The sequence below is a fragment of the Musa acuminata genome, chromosome BXJ1-10 (genome assembly GCF_036884655.1).
Source record: "Musa acuminata AAA Group cultivar baxijiao chromosome BXJ1-10, Cavendish_Baxijiao_AAA, whole genome shotgun sequence".
Taxonomy (NCBI): domain Eukaryota; kingdom Viridiplantae; phylum Streptophyta; class Magnoliopsida; order Zingiberales; family Musaceae; genus Musa; species Musa acuminata.
In genome coordinates, this window is record NC_088336.1 from 29,126,577 (window position 1) to 29,148,159 (window position 21,583).

The 21,583-nt window shown below is 41.7% G+C and overlaps 2 protein-coding genes, 1 long non-coding RNA gene and 2 pseudogenes across 5 annotated transcripts; 2 read left to right on the forward strand and 3 right to left on the reverse strand.

The window, feature by feature from the left end:
* Nucleotides 1-1,616: 1,616 nt before the first annotated feature.
* On the forward strand, nt 1,617-2,673 carry LOC135596019 (uncharacterized). Its single transcript, XR_010480740.1, has 2 exons — nt 1,617-1,873; nt 1,950-2,673. It is a non-coding gene; the product is annotated as an uncharacterized LOC135596019 (long non-coding RNA).
* Nucleotides 1,924-4,185, reverse strand: LOC103968854 (protein IQ-domain 26-like; annotated as a pseudogene).
* A 3,428-nt stretch (nt 4,186-7,613) lies between these two features.
* On the reverse strand, nt 7,614-13,112 carry LOC103968856 (elongation factor 2). Its single transcript, XM_009382190.3, has 3 exons — nt 12,991-13,112; nt 11,208-11,343; nt 7,614-10,289 (listed from the first exon to the last, which is right to left on the reverse strand). The coding sequence occupies exons 2-3, from the start codon at nt 11,296-11,298 to the stop codon at nt 7,849-7,851; spliced, it is 2,532 nt and encodes an 843-aa protein (XP_009380465.2). The 5' UTR covers nt 11,299-11,343; nt 12,991-13,112; the 3' UTR covers nt 7,614-7,848.
* Nucleotides 13,113-13,553: 441 nt separating this feature from the next.
* LOC103969840 (auxin-responsive protein IAA6-like) lies at nt 13,554-15,229 on the reverse strand (annotated as a pseudogene).
* A 282-nt stretch (nt 15,230-15,511) lies between these two features.
* LOC135596021 (NADP-dependent malic enzyme-like) lies at nt 15,512-21,529 on the forward strand. 3 transcript variants are annotated; one of them, XM_065087664.1, is made up of 21 exons: nt 15,512-15,763; nt 15,843-15,939; nt 16,361-16,572; nt 16,903-17,023; nt 17,111-17,185; nt 17,322-17,473; nt 17,549-17,654; nt 17,740-17,805; nt 17,979-18,074; nt 18,165-18,236; nt 18,341-18,424; nt 18,549-18,647; nt 19,083-19,130; nt 19,234-19,287; nt 19,399-19,497; nt 19,966-20,055; nt 20,150-20,227; nt 20,312-20,386; nt 20,508-20,598; nt 21,006-21,134; nt 21,216-21,529. In XM_065087664.1, the coding sequence occupies exons 1-21, from the start codon at nt 15,738-15,740 to the stop codon at nt 21,302-21,304; spliced, it is 1,959 nt and encodes a 652-aa protein (XP_064943736.1). In that variant the 5' UTR covers nt 15,512-15,737; the 3' UTR covers nt 21,305-21,529. The 3 variants fall into 3 exon arrangements, with proteins under 3 accessions (XP_064943736.1, XP_064943738.1, XP_064943737.1); XM_065087665.1 differs by having other exon boundaries at nt 15,551-15,939; nt 16,074-16,572; XM_065087666.1 differs by lacking the exon at nt 16,361-16,572 and having other exon boundaries at nt 15,529-15,939.
* Nucleotides 21,530-21,583: the final 54 nt, after the last annotated feature.

The following is a 21,583-nucleotide window of genomic DNA, read 5'->3' on the forward strand; positions in this document are numbered from 1 at the left end:
AGGGGATATATTCAAGAAAAAGAAAGAACATCTAATCTTTCAAAATTCTCAAGGAAAAGAAAGATGGAAGTTTCATTATTATTAGTTTTAATTTGGTTAAAAAAAGATTATTAATTTGTACACAGACATACCTCCATGGTAAATGTTCCCAAGTGGTGTGGTATGTCCATGTTATGTGAACGATGCTGGAGCATTCCCCACATCAGTCTCCTGGTCATGGAAAACGAAAAGATGATGTGATGATCTGATGTTTTAGCACCAGTATGAATGAAATCATTATTTTTTATCCTTGTTTTTCCATGGTTTTCTGCAAAAGTTGATGGTTTGCTCTTCCTATAGTACTTTTGGTCTCAGCAGAAGCTGATAGCCGCACAAGTCACTCTCTGAGTGGCCTAACTCATGGCTCCACCTGAGCTCATAGGCCATTCTGAATTAGACACCTTGTTCTTGAACATTGACAACACACATGCAACTCTCACATGAAAACCGGTTCACAGAGAGAGGAAAGACAAGGAGCTTGATGGTGCCAAAGAAGTCCTAGCTTTTCTTCTGTGAATCGTCAGTTAACGTTTAGCATCGACAAGATGATCATCCTTATCTGTTGTTTCAACTCTTCCTCTGATTGTTACTGAACATTCTGCATGATTGAGGTGGTCATCATCCTCATCACTATTTGAGATGTTCCTCGGATGCTCACTGAACAACCAGCATACTTAAGGTGATAATCCTTATCCCGAGTTGCAATCACACGCAAAGACAAAAGGAAAAAAGGAAAAAAAGAAAAAGAATGATCAGATGCAAGGCAGCTAAGAAGCCTACAATAATTTCACTCGGAAACAATTTAGCTTTGCATTTTAGTGCCCATCTCATTGTAACTTCTATGACCCTCTTCTTTCTTGATATTGAAAACTCAGCTTTTCCATGTAGAGAACATCAGCAAAATTGGTCTCGTGTCTGGTTTTGAGTCCGAGTACTTCTTAACTAAGCAACCGAGTTGACTGCTTTATGCACATATGAATCTCTTATCATGTAAAATGCCCCAACCATCCTCTGCTTTACTAATATTTGAGCTGAGGTTTAAATTTTTCCAGAGAAACTTAAGAAAATTATATATATATATATATACATACATATATATATATACATACATACATATATATATATATATATATATATATATATATATATATATATATATATATATATATATATATACATACATACATATATATATATATACATACATATATATATACATACATATATATACATATATATATATATATATATATTGATATGTTATCATTTCATATTAATTACATGTATTTATATATCTTTCATAAGTATTAAAGATTATTTTTATATTTTTTCAGATATTTTTATTAGCATATGTGATTGTTAATATGTTTTTATGTTACATTTATTTTTAGAATAATATACTATTTTGTAAGGAATCTTAGTCTCGGAAGAGGTAGACTTTTTTGTTACTTTTAATCCTACTAAGAATATTAATTTTTTTTTTTATAAATTATAAATAATAAAATAATTTACTTTTAAAAGGAAAAGCAGTATTGATCTTCACAAATTATAAAGACTGATCGGAATGATATGTACAGATCAGTATTCGGCTGAGAGTCGGGAAAGCCCATTAGATCATACTCCGGAATGCCACTGTTCATGCAAAAACTTGAGGAGGATCGACACCTTCACCTGGTGCTCACTGGGACTGGGACTCATGACAAGAAGATTTTAATTCCCTAGATGGAACCAGAACTATTCGACGTCGAACTCCGTACCAGCTCGATCTCTCTGTCGCCAACTTCAAACTTGGCCAAGAAGACGATGATGATTACTGACTCGGTCGTGATGCCAGGTACTCCCCGATAGACGTTAGTTCATGGTAGGTAACTATCCATCCATCACTAAGAGAACCAATATGTTTCGTTTAGTAAATTATTAGATCCCAGTTGAAGAAAAAGGAGGTCGTCAGGTGTTAGCCTTGATGCAAAGAACATGGAACACGGTCCATGATAGAAGAAACACAAACAGGAAGAAGAGATGATCTCCATGTTCCTCCCTCTTATTCAGCGATTTATTGGTGCTTACTCCATTGCGTTACCTCCTCCTCTGCAAACGGACTTCCCGCTCTGCTTCCTGACAACCTGCCGGTCCTCCGCTCTATTCAAGTTGAAATCATCTCGAACTTGGAAGCAGGACTCGTGCATTCCAACACCAACTAAATTCGCTCCGCCCAGAGGTTGCCTCTTTATTGGTGCTTCGATGCACATCGAGGCCGCAGTCTTGCCTTGGATGACTGCGCGTTTGCGATATAGTTTGAGGAGCTCCATTGGTTCACATGTTGCCCGAGAACTCCCTCGGCATCCCACGCGCTCTTTGCTGGAGTCACGGCCATGTTGCCGGATGAGTTTGTGTGTCTGGGCGTGCCGTGTGCGGTGGCTGAGAGCCAGCATTTCTCGCCATTGATGCACCGGTCGTCCTCGAGCAAGTTCCCGCGGCCGGGAATGGAGATCCGTGCTGGAACTTGGTACACAATCGGAGAGGAGAACGCATGCAGTGGCAAGTCGTGCGCTGGATCCAAAGCAGAGGCACTGGTTCGACGAAAAGATCTCGACTTGATCGGTTGGCACGTATCGATCTCCACGATCTTTGGGCTCCCGTCGATGGTAGCACCAGCAAGACTTGTTGAGCTTCTCCGTCTTGAGAACCCTGATATGTGCTCGCTTCGAGTATCGCCGAACAGCTCCTGCGATCAACCAACAGAGAAATGGAAGCTGGGTCGAAGAACCATCAACCTCTGAATATCTTATTAGGATATGTAACGTACGAATGATCTGCGATGGCGGACTTCTGGTTGAGGATTTCCATCACCACGGGAAAGGCAGCCAGATCTTTGATGAGCTCGAACAGTGGCCTGAGCTCTTACCAGGGCTTGCATGCTGCGAAAAGTTGCGGCGGCTCGCTTACGAACGAGGAACCCTTTAACCAAAGCTTGTGTTTTCACCAATGCTCTCAAAGCTCGCAGTGCTTTCCTTGCCTTCAGAGAATACTACAGCTTCAGCGAAACCAACAAGAACAGGAGGACTTTTCCATACAAGGAATGAAGAATCAAAAGACCAAGTGTCGAGAAAACCAGAAAGATCATACAGAATTAAAACAGGACAAATGCTCGTCGTTCCCCTCTCGAAAACATCTATAATAATAATAAAATCATAAGTCTCAATTATTGAGGATCGATCATATGGATCTTTCGCCGCCATTACCGCCTCGAAGAAGACATCTACTGATGCAAAACATCGACCGAACCAACAAGGAAAGTTGAAGAAAGTAGAAGAAAAAAGCAAGCAAGCAACAGAGGAGCAAATGGGAGCTTGGTTACCAAGTGACCCCTGTATGCTGCTTGGATCTTCACTGCCGCCAGCCACTCCTCGGCGCAGCTGCCCCTTCTCTGGCCAGTGAGACGCACGGCCGCTACCGCTGCCTGCGCAGCTGCGACCGCCGCGTCGGCCGCAGCAGCCGTGGCCGTCGCCACGGCGATGGCATGCTTGCTCTGTTCCCTCTCGCTTACGGCGTAGAAGGACCTGAACCACGCTGCCTCCATGGCGGCCGCCGTGGATGCATTCTGCCCCAACACTGCGTCGCTGGAGTTCCTTGGCTTCCAAAAGCTCCTCCTTTTCTTCTCCATCCTCTCCTCGCCGCCGTAACCGGAAGAGTCCTTCCGCTCCTGTTTCTCCTTGTTACCACCCCACAGCTTCCACAGCCACCGCGTTGCCCGACCCATATCCTGGTCACCTGAATCTAATCAATTCCTCGACGAAGCTTACAGCCTTCAGGTCCTACAAAGACAGAACAACAAGGGGGAATGGGGGCGTGAATGAAATGCTTAATGAAGTAGAGAAAGAAACAAAATTGACATGGTAAAAGTTCAGAAGCAGAGAAGATATAGAGACAAAAGGAACTGGAATTCGTGATGAAGAAAAGCAAGTGCGAAGAACGGAGAGGGAAGAGGTCAATAGGAATAGGAAGTGATAGGTGAATGATCTCTACACTATAACGAAGATAGAAGTGGATTAGAGTTTGGCCATTCATTTGTTATATGCAGCTGATTCAGAAGTAACAAAAGAAGGCGACGCAGGAAAAGAAACTGCCGACATTTCCAAATATCCTCAACCAAACGACAGGGAGAAATCAAAGAAGAAAAGAAACCATGTCAAACATTGGCGAAAGGCGGATTTTTCCTGCTCTCGTTTGTAACGCACCAACAGGACAAAAAGGCAGCGAGAGGGAGATGATCTCCACGCTCTCTATAAGCCTATACTACGTGACATACCCCAAAACCACGGCCGTCACACGATGAAGAAGGAAAGAGACGGGATACACACAGAACAAAGGGAACTGCCTGCAGACCTCGATAGTTCAAAAAGCTCACATCTTTATCCGACAAAACCTTCAAAAACCAATGCCGAACATCCCGACCTCACAATTACGTTTCCATGTTTTGTGATATCTCATCTATGGAAGCTGGCGGTCTCGTGTATCAACCCTGAACTCTATATCGATCGTACATGCAGATACTCCCCCATTAACTTTTGCTTCGGTATACGCTGCTGCTACAGCTCGCAAGACCTCCGTCCGACGAATTCTTAGATGAACTCCATTAAAGAAGCAAAGAGATGGGCTCAGCCTTCTCTGCTGTGGCACACGGCGCCACGCCTTTGATTCACTGAGAAGAAAACAACACTAACGAAGCTTACTCTTTTCTCGCTGCTCGCTGGATCGATGCTTTCTCCACCACTGATGATTGCAGCCTGGCAGTACGACTTCATAATGGAGTCAATCGATCGGCGACATGAGAATGTTAACGAGCACAACAAGCAGACGGGTTCGCAGATTTGAAAAGCGAATCTTTTGGGTGAAAGTTGCCACGATTCGCTGTTCTTCAAGTCTCCTTAACTGAAATCCGACATTTACGGCGGATATTATACTTATAATATGCGTCTGCTTGAGCTGCGGCGTAAAATGGCTGGGTTACACGTGTCCTTTTTGCTACCTAATAGGCCCCGAAAGATCATTTATTTACAAACCAAACCGCTTAAGGCAAAGCTTAGCCGCAGGGGCGTATCGGAAATTCGAAGCGGATCGAATCGATGGATGACGTCACCAAGATTAAAAGTATATAATTATATGTATATATGAACCGAAAAAGAAGAGAAAAAAAAACCTTACCATAATTAAGAGATCATAGCGCTAAAATACGAATCTTTTCGAAGTACTACACCACGTCTTAAGGTAACGGATGATTTTGACTGGATAGGAGTCGACGAATAATTCTCCCCGTTTTGCTCTTACTGCATGGATTTGAAATGAAAAAGGAAATATATTATCTGTTCGATAAAATAGCTGCTATAAACAGGTTGGTTATTATTATTATTATTCGAAGTCAGGTATGTGAGATCTGTATCACCAGGAGGCCCTCTCGACTCATCAACAGTGTTTCCGCTGCCGCACACTGTGCGCCTGTTCATTGCGACCATAACTGCAGCATTCGTGCACCTTCAAGAAGCTTCAGTAGGTGGCCACACAGACGTGCATACGGAGAAGTCTCAAGATCTAGATTATGGACGTAAGCCGGACATGGTTTGTCGTAAATCAACAAATAAGGAGATCTCTCGGAGTTGCCACTGATGCATGCGACGGCTGGTGTTTCAGCTCCACTTATCGACGTGCATGTGTTAGAGTTCCCATCGTAGAAGGGATACTGAACTCTCTCGGACTGATCATACAGGTTCCACGACCATCATAAGCTATCACGGTTTGTGTCGATGCTGCATTCATTTGCTGGGTTGAGATGACCCATCAGAGCAAACGGCACTGGCGAAGATGGACATGCCATGTGCAGCAAGCTATGCCAACGCAGCGGAGCAGGAGCAGGAGGAGGAGGAGGAGGAGGAGGAGGAGGAGGAAGATGTCCTATCATCCATTGGTGTCTCCGCCAGCTTCAATATCACCATTGATTTGGAGGTGAGTCGTTTACTGATGCAAACAATTACCATCTTGTATTACTGGCACATTCACCCAGCAATTAATAGCAGTGCAGCTTCCATGGTGATCCAGATACACAATATGCACTGCTCAGGAGGATTCGGGTCAACCAAGTGAAGCTGATAGATATGCATTTGTCTTGTTTATTTGGTCGATTGATTGTGCCAACTTCCATGTCACCCAAACAAGTCAAAATTGTGTACCGAAGTTCGCCTTGATTGATCATGGCAACAAGTGCCAGCCCTGCAAGGCTTGCAATAATAAGCATCATAATATATATCTGTGCAGTGGGGCAAAGAGTCTCACCAGTGTACGCCACTCCTCATTAAAAGGAGAGGGAGCAGAAACAAGAACGAGAGAACACAATAAATAGACAAGCCGGACTCTTTTCCCACGTCGTCTCCAAAACTGACACCTTCCCGTCTTCCCTCTTCGCATTCCCCTGCACGAATGGCGACGGCAGCCTCCGGCCTCCGCCCGATGCGCCGGAGGCTGCTGCCACTGTCTCTAACAGCAGATGATCTCTGATCCCATGGAAGGGTCCCCTTCTTCGTCGTCGTAAAGGCTCTCATCTCTATATATACATGGCACGCAGGGTTGAAGCCAGGCAAACAACGCAATAATTCTTTGCGGAAGTCTTAAACACTTGCAACTATATTTTCTTCTCTGTCGCCCATCTCATGCTTCGTTTTCGAAAGATTATTCTCGATGATGTATTGATTTTCTGGTTAAGATATTTGAGTATTTGGTTGGTAATTTCAATATGATGCTATGTGGGTTTGGCTGATGCGAGTGTGTGGCCGTTGTTCGATTGGAAATAAGAAATCTTTCGTTTAGTATATTTGTTTGTAGGAGTCTGATTTGTGTTCTTTTGGAAATTAGGAGTCATTTTTATCTATCATTTGTATTTTTTATGATTTAAATCATATGCACAAGTATGATCGGTGCTATCCGATGTTGGTCTTCCATGACTATTGTTCTTGTATTACTACTGATCAAATGGATTTTTTGAACTGGAGTTTCAGCATTCCCAACATTTAGCCTCGGATGTACTAATATATAGTCTCTTCTGTAAGCTTTGATTCCTTCACATTCATGACGGATCTCTGCCATTATCCCTCCCTCAAGAGAGAAAGAACAAGACCCACCAATCTCTCTCTTCTCATGGTTACCAAGAAGTCAGTTTCCCATGGTGAGCTCCAGCTTCATTTTGTAGGTTCAAGGAAACTTCTGGGAGTGAAAGCATACTGAGTAGAGTGAATGTTCCCATCACGAAATGACCATAATAGAATATGGTACATATATAGAAAAAACTGCTCACAATTTCAACGAATCGATTCTTTTTTTTTTTTTTTTGTATGATACGACATAAAAATTGAAATGCAAACCCTTAATAAATGACAATAGAAAATTCTCGCTTATAAATACAAATGAATACGGTGCACAAAATAAAATGAACATAATACCGAAAACCCATCCAGCAGAGAAGGCCGACATTAGATATACAACATGTGCAGGTAACAAAGGCGCTCACATCGTCAGTTAAAACATAATTAGGAGACAAAAACTCAACCTAAATATTTATTGCAAACATTGTCTTAAAAAGCACAAACGTGACAATATGTTAAGCATCTAAAAAACATTAAGTGCATGACTTTAAAATAGATAAAAGTTCTAAAGTAACCACAAGAAAAATGGGATGCAGGCTGGAAAGTCCTGCAGAGAGGTTCCAAGGCAACTGATGCAACAACAAAGAGCAATCTGACATTTTCTTAATACTAGGACACCTTAAAGCTTGTCTTCAAATTCAGAGAGAGGGGTCATCTGTTCCTTGAGGCCCTTGCGCTTTCTGATATCACTCACAAGCTGCCCAGCCTGAGAACCTGGCTCCAACGGGTCAGACGACATCATGTCCCAGTGATCAAAAACACACTGAGGGAATGCCTGCCCCGATGTTGCCGCCCTCAGAGTGCTTGAGAATCCAAAAGACTCGATAACTGGAAGATATGCCTTGATGTTGTACAGGGGAGTTCCTGGCCTCTGCATCTCCTCAAAGACATGGCCTCTCTTCTGGTTGAGGACACCATAGATGCCACCCAGTGCCTGCTCTGGAGCCTGGATCTCGACCAAGTACACTGGTTCAAGGAGTCTTGGCTTAGCTGTCAATTGAGCTGCATATATGACCCTCCTGGCTGTTGGAATAATCTGTCCACCACCTCTGTGAATAGCATCAGCATGCAGGACAACATCACACACCTCAAAACATATAGCACGCATGTTTTCCTCAGACACTGCTCCTTCCTTTGAAGCCCACTGGAAACCAGCCACAACAGAATCCTTGATCTCATTAAGATACTGAACTCCCTTGCACATATCAACCACCATGTTTGGACCTGTCGTCTCAGGCCCAAAGCACCAGATCTTCTTGGCAAGATCCTTGTCCCACCCAAACTCTTCAGAGAGAATCTTCGAACGAGCTTTGGGATCATCCCTTGGGCCAATACGTCCATCATCAATCGCCTCAGCAAGTCCTTCTTCCATGGGCCGTGCTTCCATGTAAAGCCTATTATGCTTGTTTGGAGACTTGCTCATGACAGTCCTACATGATTTCTCCAACACAGTTTCACGGAAAGAAACCACAGGATCAGAGACTATAATCTCTGCTCCTCCCATGAAATCTTCCTGCAAATCTTTCAAGCATATTTCAAGGTGTAGTTCACCTGCACCAGCAACAATGTGCTCACCAGATTCCTCTATTGTACACACCACCATGGGATCTGATTTTGCTAATCGTTTCAAGCCTTCTACAAGTTTTGGAAGATCAGAAGCAACCTTGCATTGCACAGCAACACGAACAACAGGGGACACTGAAAACTTCATCGCTCTAATAGGATGGGCATCTGTTTCCTTCTCATAAGTTAAGGTTGCATTCTTGGTAATAAACTGGTCTAAACCAACCATAGCAACCGTATTTCCACAAGGCACATCCTCCACAGACTCTTGTTTCTTACCCATCCAAATAACAGTTCTCTGCACACTCTTGACATACAAATCCTTCTTTTGGCCAGGGACATAGTTTGGCCCCATAATTCGAACCTTCAAACCTGTGGAAACCTTACCAGAGAAAACTCGACCAAATGCAAAAAACCTACCCTTGTCAGAAGCTGGAATCATTTTTGACACGTACAACATAAGGGGGCCCTCTGGATCACAATTTCTAATGGCATTTGCATAAATATCATCAAGAGGACCTTCATACAGGTTCTCCACACGATACTTCTGCGCCTTGGCAGGCGATGGAAGGTGGAAGATCATCATCTCAAGAAGGGCACTGCTAGCAGGCAACCAAGTCTGCATAACCCTTTTCATCAAGGCTTTCCCAATCAGCTCCTTCTCATCAGATTTCATGGTCACACCAAGTTTCTGGAGCATGGGCCACAACTTGTCCTTTTGGTCATTCATACATGTGCTTATGATCTGCCTTATTGGTTCATAACAAAACTGGACAAAGCCACGTTTGCAAGTTGGCGAACCAGTACTCTTGGTAGTCCATTTCTTTGTAGCAGGGTCGAAGTAATTCTCACCCCACAGCCTCTCCATCATCTTTGCCTCATCAACTCCAAATTTAGCAGCATACATCTTAGCAAAGTTGGTCAATGTGAAAGCCCAACCATGCAAACCAGCAGAAAAGGCAACAGTTCCTTTCTCCGGGTAAACTTGAACATCTCCAAGAAGGACATCCTCATAAGTAGCCATGATCACATTTGCATTCTCAATGACTCTCTGAAAAGTCTGATATGCCTCTTCTCCATCAACTTGAAGCTCCAGAAAGCAGCGGTCCATCTTATTAACAGTCAAGACAGGCCTGATTCTTTCTCCCAAGGCTTGTCGAAGGACTGTTTCGGTCTGCACACATACACCCTCGACACAGTCAACAACAACCAAAGCACCATCAGTAATACGTAAAGCAGCTGTGACCTCAGACGAAAAATCCACATGCCCAGGTGAGTCAATCAGATTAATTAGGTATTCATTCCCAACCCTTTCACCTTTGTAGTTCTTCAAAGATTCATCAGTCATCTCATAATAAAGGGAAATCCCAGTGGATTTAATAGTGATACCACGTTCGGCTTCATCTTGTCGGGTGTCTGTCATCCTAACATCTCCTGCAACTTCCTGTGCAATAATGCCAGCAGCTGCCACTAGAGAATCTGTCAGAGTAGACTTCCCTGCAAATCCATAGAATTAGTTTAAATGCATTTCATTGGACTCCGCAAAGCAAGAAAATTACAAGGACATGTTATTAAATGCAACATGCATATCATGCAATAGTGCTGTCAATAGGATAAAATCAAAGTCACCTAAACTATAATGAAGAAAATGAATGGCTTAATTAGGATGTAAGTAATGATAAAAACAGGTTTTGTGTTTCTTTATGAAGTACAAAGATAACATGTACTGTAGCTGTTGAATTATATTATGAACTATGTAAACTAAGATCATAGAATTCAGAAGAATCATTCAATGACAGAACTAATTGCTGCCTAAAACCATGTTGCAGAAGAGTATTCCAATCAAGGTATGCAATTTCGTACAGTACCGGAGTTTCGACGTTCGCTCGGTACGGTACAAAACTATATACCGTTCGATATATATATTATATTATATTATATTATATTATATATATATATATATAAGATAACGTCGCATCGCCTCGACGACGTCACATTTTCCTTCCCCACGCGAGGCACCGTCGCCGAGTTTATTTAAATATTTAAATATATATATATATATTTTTCGTTCCGCCCGATAGCGAGCGGTCCATGTACCGATATGCCGTCAGACCAATACATGTCGCCCGTACCGAGCGACATCATTCGATATTGCCGACCTTGATTCCAATGCTCGGATAGGATATTCAAATCAATGATCAATAAATAAAAAAATTATGAATACCATATCAAAGTTCATGTTCTCGAAAATCAAAGCATCGCAGCATTTCAATGACATTAGCATGCATGCATAAATGAACTATCATCATAAGTAAATAAACCAATGGCTCAATGGAGATTGCTCTCCACGTAAGGAAAAGCTAGAGAAGTAAATAATAAAGGAAGTTGATGACATAAACAAAAAAAAGTCTCCACCATGATCCACATGTGCAATGACAGACATATTTCGGATGTTATGCTTCAGGTCCATAATCTTGCGGAGCTCTTCCGCCGTGAACTTCACCATCCTGACTGCTCTTAAAGATCAAGCAATAAGTATTCTGGTTCGGACCTGCAGAAGCAATCATATTAATTACAAAACACCAATAACACCATTCCAGAATAATGTAAAAAGCACAACAATAAGTTGCTCCCACACGGACAGCTACCTTGTGCAGTAACAAGGGCTAAAGCAGCAATACAAATTAATATCAAACACTGCTTGATGATCATGCATGCACGCCAACAAGGCTGGAAACATATTCTTCAGGTATAAATTGGAGATGATACAAGTTGTAACATCAGAAATCATTGTGTATTGCAATTGCACCCAAAAATATACAACTTAATATTAAAATATTTGAATAGTGCAGTCATTATAATGAGACACAACTCTCTGTAGTCGAGCATCAAGCAATACATACACACTGCAACTAAACATAACTTTTGCAACATGAGTGCATAAAAACACAGCAACAATTAACATGAGAATCCTAATAAAGTAATAAATATTAAGATATAAATTGTCCCCGAACATATATTTCTTGTGATTAATCTTCAATAATTGACTCAAAGATGTCTCCTAAAATATGGCTTATGGTAACTTTCATTGAATACTAACCTTTTTCGGATCTTAACCAATATATTAACATCCAAGGGAATAAAAACATTATAAGCAAGCCAATATTTATGATGCACTCAATCATTTAGTTACAAAATTAAAGAGGTTTATTAAAGAAAACGTTCATTTAATGCAACCCTTATTGAGCTCTAGACCAACATATTAACGTGCAGCACTATAATAACATGAAACAAAGGCAATATTTATAATGCACTCAATCACGATGGTACAGAATTACAGAGATCTAATAAAGTACACTTTGAGATTTTAAATAGAGAACAAGGAATCAAGACATTAAAATAAGGACTGGGCAAGCAACTTGTCTAGTGAAGGTTCCTTGTATGGGTCAGTAGGTCTTATAAATGAAGCTACTAAGCTTATATTGTCAGTATTGGCATAAGTCATCATGGTATAACAATTAAAACACATCACGCATTTATGTGACTAAAGCTTAAAACTCTACAAACTACAGCTAGAAATAGAAAGACTTATTCTAGAAATAACTAGCAATTTAGTTGATCTTGCAGACTAAAGCAACGAACATGGGAGATCTGAACAGATCTGGAACCACAATACTCTTTCCAAAAAGCTTATGCCTATACCAATCCCTATATCCAACCGTTCCGAACAAAGTATTCTTACTAAAATTATTTAAAAGGACAAAAATCCAGTGAAATCGCTCAGACTTCTTCCTTCCTCTCTAGATCTCATTCTTCGCCCCTCTACACATCACATATCGTGTATCTGATAACGATCAGCAATATTTCGACCGTGTAAACTCACTACATGACAAAAAGCAACTAAGATAAACGCTATACGAAATTTAGAAGACACTTCATAGATCAGAACATGAAATCAGATCAACAATTCAAATATACAGAATCATGGACCTCAGAAACCATCTTTCGAGTCGATAGAACTATATCGGATAACAAGAACGAAAGATCCAGCACGAAACCATCTTTCGAGTCGACAGAACTAGATCGAACAACAAGAACGAAATATACAGCAACAAACCGCATGGAAGACGATGAATTAAAACCTAGACAACGAAGAAATCTAGAGGGCACAGACGGAGCCGGAGGCAAAGGTCTTTACCTCCGGATGAGAGAAGCACGGCGGCAAGCGATGCTCCTGAAACCCTAATCCTCTCTCCATTTATATAGAAGAAGACGCGTGGCTATGTGGGATTAATCACGCCGTCAACGATACAAAACGTGCCCTCAATAATGAGCGAACGGCTGTGATCGAAGAATTTTACGCTATGATGTAATTATGGCGGTAAATACGACGGGCCCATTCGGGCCTCGATCCAAGATATTTTGGTTATACATGCTAAATTTACTAAAACGGTGTCTATCGTTGTCCAAAATTGGGTTCGGGGCACGGCATATTCTGTGCTTCCGCCAAGATGCTCATTCTCTACAAATGGGCTTTCACACGGCCCACCAATCACTTGGGTCAGGCTCGGGTGGCGTCGAATAGCCATTAAATTGGATCCAATAAATTTTAATTTAGCCCAGATATTTAACCACAATATATTCTTTTTATTCATATATATATATATATATATATATATATATATATATGATACATCATGTTATTGAACAAAATGGAAATGATAGTGAAATGTCTCATGTCAGATTATGTCGAAAGAGAAGTCATGAAATTAGTCCATACTTACGCATATCAAATAAACTAGTTTGTAGAGTACCTGTCATGAGGCCTCGGAACAGTTCATCTACAGCCAAAGAGAGCCTCTCATAGCTATCATAAGCTTTAGGGTCTATTTTTCTTCCTACTGGAATGCCGTTCATGTTAATCGTCACAAACGAGCTCTTCTTGTCATTCTCAAGCTTTTTAAGCCTCTGAGCTCCCACCGGGAGATTCAGCAGAGGCTTTGACAACACCAGCAAGATTCTTTCTGAAAGATCGGATAGGAGGCCAGCCAACAGCAGGCGCAGAGGCAGCTCTGCTTTCATAAACACAAGTAATGAGAGTTCAAGAACCTCCGGAAGGACAGCGAGGAACATAATTGTTCCTCTTAACATCAAGAACTTCCTAACATTACACGTTGAGCCAGCATAATTGTTCCTCTGACATCTTTGAGTACATAGAACAAGACAGAGACGAACATAAATTCTCTTCACAATCTACGAGTTCAGCATGGATTGCAGCAGGACTACTACGACCACTACCTTGACTGGGAGCCGCTGCTGCTACAGCTGCATGAAGCTCACAGCCCACAGCCGTTCTCCTCGAGGCTCTGCCGCTCAGCGCTGCCACCTGTCCTCTGTAAGCAGTCCTATCCTTTTGCCTGCAACTGGAGGAACCCAAATTGCTGCTGTTGCTGTTGCTGGAAAGCTGAAAGAAGCGACAGATTGATGGTGAAGAAGGTACGTATTATGGAAAGCTCCGGATGAAAGAAACAAAAAATAGAACAGGTATAACTCGTTTTATCTGTTTGTGTTCCATCTGTTTTCGACTCATCGGCACCCGAGAACCCTTTTTTGGATCCAGAGGAACCATTAACGTTGGTGGTTTCAGGAGCCTTAGGGATGTGCCGAAGAGACAGGGCAGACTCAGCACGGTGTTCTCTCTTCTCCTGCGCTGCTGACCAATCTTCTCCTCCTGGGAGTCAAACCTTAAGTTCCAGATTTCTCTCCTCCGTAGTTTCGTAGTTACTTTTCCCACTGCTACTTTCCTGAACGCTCCATTGATCGAGCAACTGAGGCCGACCTTTGCATCCTCTAGATTCCTCCGCCATGTCTTGAACGGGAAAGGAAGTTAAAGGAGAAAAACGCGACCTGTAGTAGCTCAGCTTTGGTTCAAAGTAGAAGAACAAGATGGCATCTTTCTCCTCGTGCACCCTCCAAAGAGGAAGGAAGAACACGCAATTCAGCAATAATACTACAGCAAAATATCCAGAAAGACCGCAAACGCTACTGAAGCAGCAAGAATTCTGAGAAAGTCTTCAGCTTCAAGAGAGGGGCAGGAGCCTTCTCAAACAACGACTTGATGCAAGAGAGACCCTCCAAAACGACAAAAAAAAGGGCACTGAACCAAAGCAGGGACAAGTATCGTTCTTTTGCTTTCCCACAAACCAAAGCTTGCTCAATCTTGATCTCACATGTGGAACCACCGCTAGTGACCATCAGAATCCTCAAGATGAGATGCCAGTGACAGGGGAGAGAAGAAAGGCCTTCTACTTTTCGATCTCTCTGCTTAGGACTGTGTTCACCGTGGACTCCTTCCCCTCCACAGAGTTTGTGATCAGAAAGGGAATGAGAACACAGGAACCGCATGGTATCCATGGCTGAAACAAGGCCGGAAAAGGGGAAGGAGAGTCGCTCGCGCAAAGCGTCAAACATCGGGAGAAAGGCGTGCTCAGATGACAACAGCACGCTTGTCAAAGCTCAAGATAGAAAGCGTCGTCTTGCAAACGCACTCTCCCGCCCTCCATCTCTCTTACCTCTGCCTCTGGCCCCGTGATTGGGTTGGCAAATGTTGCTTGGTTGGCCCACTTGTCTAGATTTACTGCTTGGATTTAGATGCCTTTGAATCAAATCTATTAGGATGCAATTCGTGGAAACCACATTCATCATTAATTGACAATAGGGAGGTAGGGAGCCCATGGATACATCTTCTTCCTGCTCGATGAGAACAGCTGAAACGTAGGGATTTGGTTGCTGCAAACGAGTCAAAAGCAGGCGTTCGTTCGATCCCATCGTTTCTCCCTTTCCCACCTAACGAAAATTGTGCGTGCCATGGCCTTCTGACGTCCAAATTCTTCGCTTGAGGAAGAGAAAGCTGTTCATCTATGTCTCCTCCCTTTATTCGGTCTCATGCAACCAAGCAACGACTTCTTTTGGTACAACGTCATTTTTAATTGGCTTATGAGCCAGTCCCCAAGGAGCACCGTGTCTTCACCTCCTAATTCCGCTCTACAGGGGAGGAGAAAGGCTTGGGAACGAAGCAGTCCACCGTCCTACTCTCTGCTTCGCCATGCTCTCCCTCTTCGTCAACAGCAGCAGCTTCAACGTTCTGGTACAAATCCTTCCTTTCCTGCCGCCGCCACACCAGCCCCCTCTCTAGAATCAAGAAACAAGAAAAAGAACTCTCCTTTTTAATTTTTTCTGTGATTTGGTTCACACTGGTTTGACATGCCACTGGTTTCATAGCTGCCTGCACCTTCGCGTGTGACCGCGTGGGTCTCCTCGATCGGCCGCCTTCGATGCGTAGATTAGACCATCACAAATTAGACTCATAGTTTTATCATCAACGTTGACCCCCGCGAACCTTTCCTTGCTCACATATTCCTACGAATAGTTTAGCCCCAAAACCATCTTCCCTTTGCGATGGTTGGGCATAAAAGGGCCGGTTGAGGAGGTATTCGTTGCGTTGCTTCACAAGAACGAGTGTCTGTATCTATCACTAGCTTTACTGCCGCGGGTTGTGCTGGTCGCAGAGGAGAGCGGCAGCGGTGCAGTTCGGAGGGAGTAGAAGGGTGGTTATAGCGAGAGGAGGAAGAGAGGGGAGGGCGGTGATGGAGAACGCGCGCCAGATGGAGGAGTACATGGACCCCACGGCGACGGTGGGCGGTGGAGCCGAGGACGCCTACGGCGAGGATCGCGCTACCGAGGAGCAGCTCGTCACTCCCTGGACCTTCTCCGTCGCTAGGTCCAATTTCGTCGCCTTTTCATCTCTGCCTTCCTTTCCTGCTCGTAGAACGACATTTTTTCTTGTTTTTTCCCTTAAAAATGTCAACTTTTTTACATCATTTCTGATCACCTTGTGTTTTTCGATCAGATCCCTATCGCGTTCATTCATATTGCACAATGATTAATTGACATTCTATGAACAACTTGTACTTTGGAGATAAGTCCATGGTTGATTATAACTTGCAAAGGGGAATCACATCTCCTCTGGCAAAGTCCTTTCAACTCACCTCTCACAAGCAAAATGTGCATTTTCTTCTTCTTTTTGTGATAAACTTTCCTTGATCCTCAGTGGGTATAGTCTACTAAGAGATCCACACCACAACAAAGGGCTTGCCTTTACTGAAATTGAGAGAGATGCTCACTACTTGCGAGGCCTATTGCCTCCAGTTGTCCTAACTCAAGAGCTGCAGGTTAGTATTCATTTCTAATCTGAAGTATTCTGGTCACTCTGTGGTGAGCTCATTCTGTGTCTTGTTATGCTTATCGCCATTCCTCAGGAGAAAAAGCTGCTGCACAATCTTCGCAAATATGAAGTTCCCCTGCAGCGTTACATGTCAATGATGGACCTGCAGGTAAACTGTCTTACTATCTTTTCCTCATTTTTTTCATTCTCACGATTTTCTCATAGTTTTTATCTTTGGATTTCAGAGCTTTGAGTAACGTACGTAACAATCATTGCATTAACATTTATACTTCATTGATCTTCAGGAGAGGAACGAGAGGCTTTTCTACAAGCTTCTGATTGACAATGTTGAGGAATTACTTCCGGTTGTATACACACCAACAGTTGGCGAGGCCTGCCAAAAGTATGGGAGCATCTTTCGGCGTCCACAGGGTCTATATATCAGTCTGAAAGAGAAGTATGTTATTTGGTTTGTTGCATTATCTACTATTATTATTTACTATATAAACTCAAGGATTATCATCTTTGCCAGAGGGAAAATTCTTGAGGTGCTAAAGAACTGGCCTGAGAAGACCATTCAAGTTATCGTGGTCACTGATGGTGAGCGCATTTTGGGTCTAGGAGACCTTGGGTGTCAGGTAAAACTGTTATAAATGTTTGAGCACAATTAAGTGTGTTATATCTGGCTCATGATTGATAACAGTTAATTGTCATTTGGCTTAGGGAATGGGAATTCCTGTTGGCAAACTTGCTCTTTATACAGCCCTTGGAGGACTCCGTCCATCTGCAGTAAGCACTTTTTACTAATGATGCTGTGCACATATATTGTCTTTCTAGGATCTAGGCTTGCGTCCTTTTTGTTTTCAAATTTGATGATATAATTAATTAGTGCTTCTATCTTTCGTGCTGCTACTTCCTTTTAGTTGTAAGGGTTGTCTAAACAGCTATTAATTTGCTTACAGTGCTTACCCATAACAATTGATGTGGGCACAAACAATGAGCAATTGCTGAATGATGACTTTTATATTGGTCTAAGACAAAAACGAGCTAGAGGCCAGGTACTTTTTATCTATTGGAAATTGTACAGAAAGCTTTTACAGACTACTTACTGCTTAATGCTGACCTTTATCACGCATGTGCTGTGTTAGGAATATGAGGATCTTCTCCATGAGTTCATGTGTGCTGTCAAGCAACAATATGGTGAGAAAGTCCTAATTCAGGTCTGTGAACATGTGGAAATCTATTGGTGATAGACATGAATTGAAAATCCCCTGTTATTTAATATTTAAAGTTATATCATAGTTCTATTTTCATTTGGTTCCAGTTCGAAGACTTTGCCAATCATCATGCATTCGATTTGCTTGCAAAATATAGCAAGACACATCTTGTCTTTAATGATGACATCCAGGTAAATTAATTGATGCTTTTCCTGTGCAGCTTATGCATCAATTGTTTTTGTCTAGTCTATTATTTGCATCTAACTTAGTTGCAACGTGTTGATTCTTTAAGTTAATAATTTGTAATAACTGCAGGGAACAGCTTCCGTGGTCCTTGCTGGACTTGTTGCTGCACTGAAGTTGGTTGGAGGGACCTTAGCGGACCATACTTACTTGTTCCTTGGTGCTGGTGAGGTAATTACCTAGTGATTTTCTACTATTTCATTGGTCTCGTGCCTACTGCTCAAATCACAAACTTGATTCATTATATCTCATCAATGGATCTGTGAGAAAAGCACCATGCTTGTTTTATTTTTCAGAGGACGAGTGCAGACAAACTTTTTGCTAATACATTCATATAAAACTAGATCCATGTTGTTAATTAATCCTCTAGATCAATTATATACAAACAGATGGTTTAGACTGACAAGGGTTTCAATCTTTGGTGAAACAAAGCCAACTTAAGATGCATTCATATGGTAAATGTGATTATCGATATAGAGATCGATGCAGAAGTATTTGGTTCTTGCAAGTTGAAGGTCTTTTGATACACTTTATATCAACTTGCTCTATATCATTTTTTCCTCCAGACTCTGAGCCACTTTCCAACATCAAATATGGTATTGACAGGCTGGCACTGGTATTGCTGAGCTCATTGCTCTTGAGATGTCAAGACAGGTACACATATTCAGATTCAACGTCTTTACTTTCTTTCTGCTGTTGAGACTAACTATCATCCTTTTCTCACAACATTGGTTTTCTTTTTCTGCAAGTATCTCAGATGGGTACCCCAATCGAAAATAATCGTGAAAAGATTTGGCTTGTTGACTCAAAGGTAGGGAAGTGCATGAGTAGATCTCTTGCTGTTTTATACTGATAGTAGTTTGTGGTATTTTATTTGTTATCATACATCCTTGTGAACTTGCTGTGCTCCTTAAATGTACAGGGATTGATTGTTAGTTCCCGGATGGAATCTCTACAACACTTCAAGAAACCTTGGGCACATGACCATGAACCTGTTAACAACCTTTTAGATGCTGTGAAGGTGTGAAACTTCTCAAGATTGATTTTGTAATTCAACCCTTTCATCTGTAAAGCCTGCAATCATTTGTTTGCTTCTTTTTTTTCATTAGTGGTAGTAGTCCATTCTTATGCAGGATATTAGAATCGTAACCTACAAATAGTTGGGGGGTTAATCTCTTTTGGAGTCTATTAGATTTGGGATAATTGAGTTCTAACTGGATATTATAATAGATCTACTTTTTTCACTTGTATGATTGCTAATCCTCATTGTTGGTACATATATTTAGGTTCCTATTTGAGTCAAAATCACTTGCCGATAGAGGAAGTTGCTGTGTTTTCTTTTTTCTTTTATGAAGAATCAATTTTCCTATATGTCACAAATGACCTCTTTTTTTTATATGTTGTCATTCTCGCTTTCCCTCTTTGCTGAATAAATTTTATTTCTGCCAATTGAATGTTAATTAAGTGAATGTTTTTTGGTTTCTCCTAGGCCATCAAGCCAACTGTGTTGATAGGAACCTCTGGAGTAGGGAAGACTTTTACACAAGATGTAGTTGAGGCCATGGCTTCATTTAATGAGGTACATCATGTTCTCCATATCTCCATTTCTTAGGTTGTTCTACTCGTTGCGTTCAAGGATGAAAACTAACACTACTTACATTGCAAAAATGCAGAAACCTGTCATTCTTGCTCTGTCAAATCCCACAACACAATCAGAATGTACTGCCGAGGAAACATATACTTGGAGTAAGGTGAGAACCTGTTTGCCATGTGCTCGCTCAACCCGTAATCGTTTTATCATATCTGTAAGTTCTATAATTATCTTTAATTTGTAGGGTTGTGCAATTTTTGCGAGCGGGAGCCCATTTGATCCTGTTGAATATGAGGGGAAGATTTTTGTACCTGGCCAGGTCTTGAACTTGGTCCTCCCCTATCATCAAGAATTTGACATGACTCTTAGCGAGAACTGAACTGATTGATGATGGGTTTACAAAAGCATGCGATAACTGAACTCATTTTGTACATTTTCAGGCAAATAATGCTTACATATTTCCTGGTTTCGGTCTTGGCTTGGTGATATCTGGTGCCATACGTGTGCACGATGAAATGCTTCTTGCAGCCTGTAAGTAGAAGTTAAATGTAGCTTCTGCATCTATCCAGGAATTGCTTGTAGCTTTATATAATAGATTTTCATGTGTCAGTTGGCAAAATTGCAAAGCATATAAGCATCAGCCAAATACCATTCTGAAAGACTGAATGATGTTATTAGAAGTATATATACTGTTGCAGCATGACGTAGATGGTCTCAACATGGTTGGGACCAGAAATTACTTGGTTACTGTTCTTTTGTTCCAGATTGCATTTATTTAGGTATGAATTAAATGTTCATCATGTAGCAAGTTCAATTAACTATTCTAAAAATTATTACAAACATAAAAGGATAAAAAAATGTTCTCTACTCCGTTCTTTTTTAAATTGTTCACTACGCAATTGCTTTAGTTTGAGGGTTTACATTGGTGTTTGGAACAGCGGAAGCTTTAGCCCAGCAAGTGACACAAGAGAATTTTGACAAAGGACTGATCTATCCTCCCTTCAAAAATATCCGAAAGATATCTGCGCATATTGCTGCTAATGTGGCTGCAAAAGTATATGAACTTGGTTCGTTCTCTGATCGTCAATGCCATAATATTATATCATGCTTCCTTGTTCAATCAATTTACGACCTTTCTGTTTTTGTAGGTTTGGCTACTCGTCTTCCTCGCCCGGACAACCTGGTGAAATATGCAGAGAGTTGCATGTACACCCCGGCATATCGCAATTACCGTTGAATAGGCAAAACAGAATCTATCAATTTTGTAGCAGTCGCATGGTCATTACACATTTGAAAACTATTGTTCCTTCTATGATTGTTGTCTCAAAAGTGTTTTTAGTTCCCGGGCTATCGACAATAAATTAGTAGTTTAGGTGGATGGAAATAAATGTTGCCATGGAAGCAACGTAATCTGCACTCATTGTTCTTTCTTATATAGAAGCTTCACATCTGTGTTATGTTACTTATCTTGTGTGTGTTGATAGACTGAATATTGGCACAGAGTGATCGACCCATT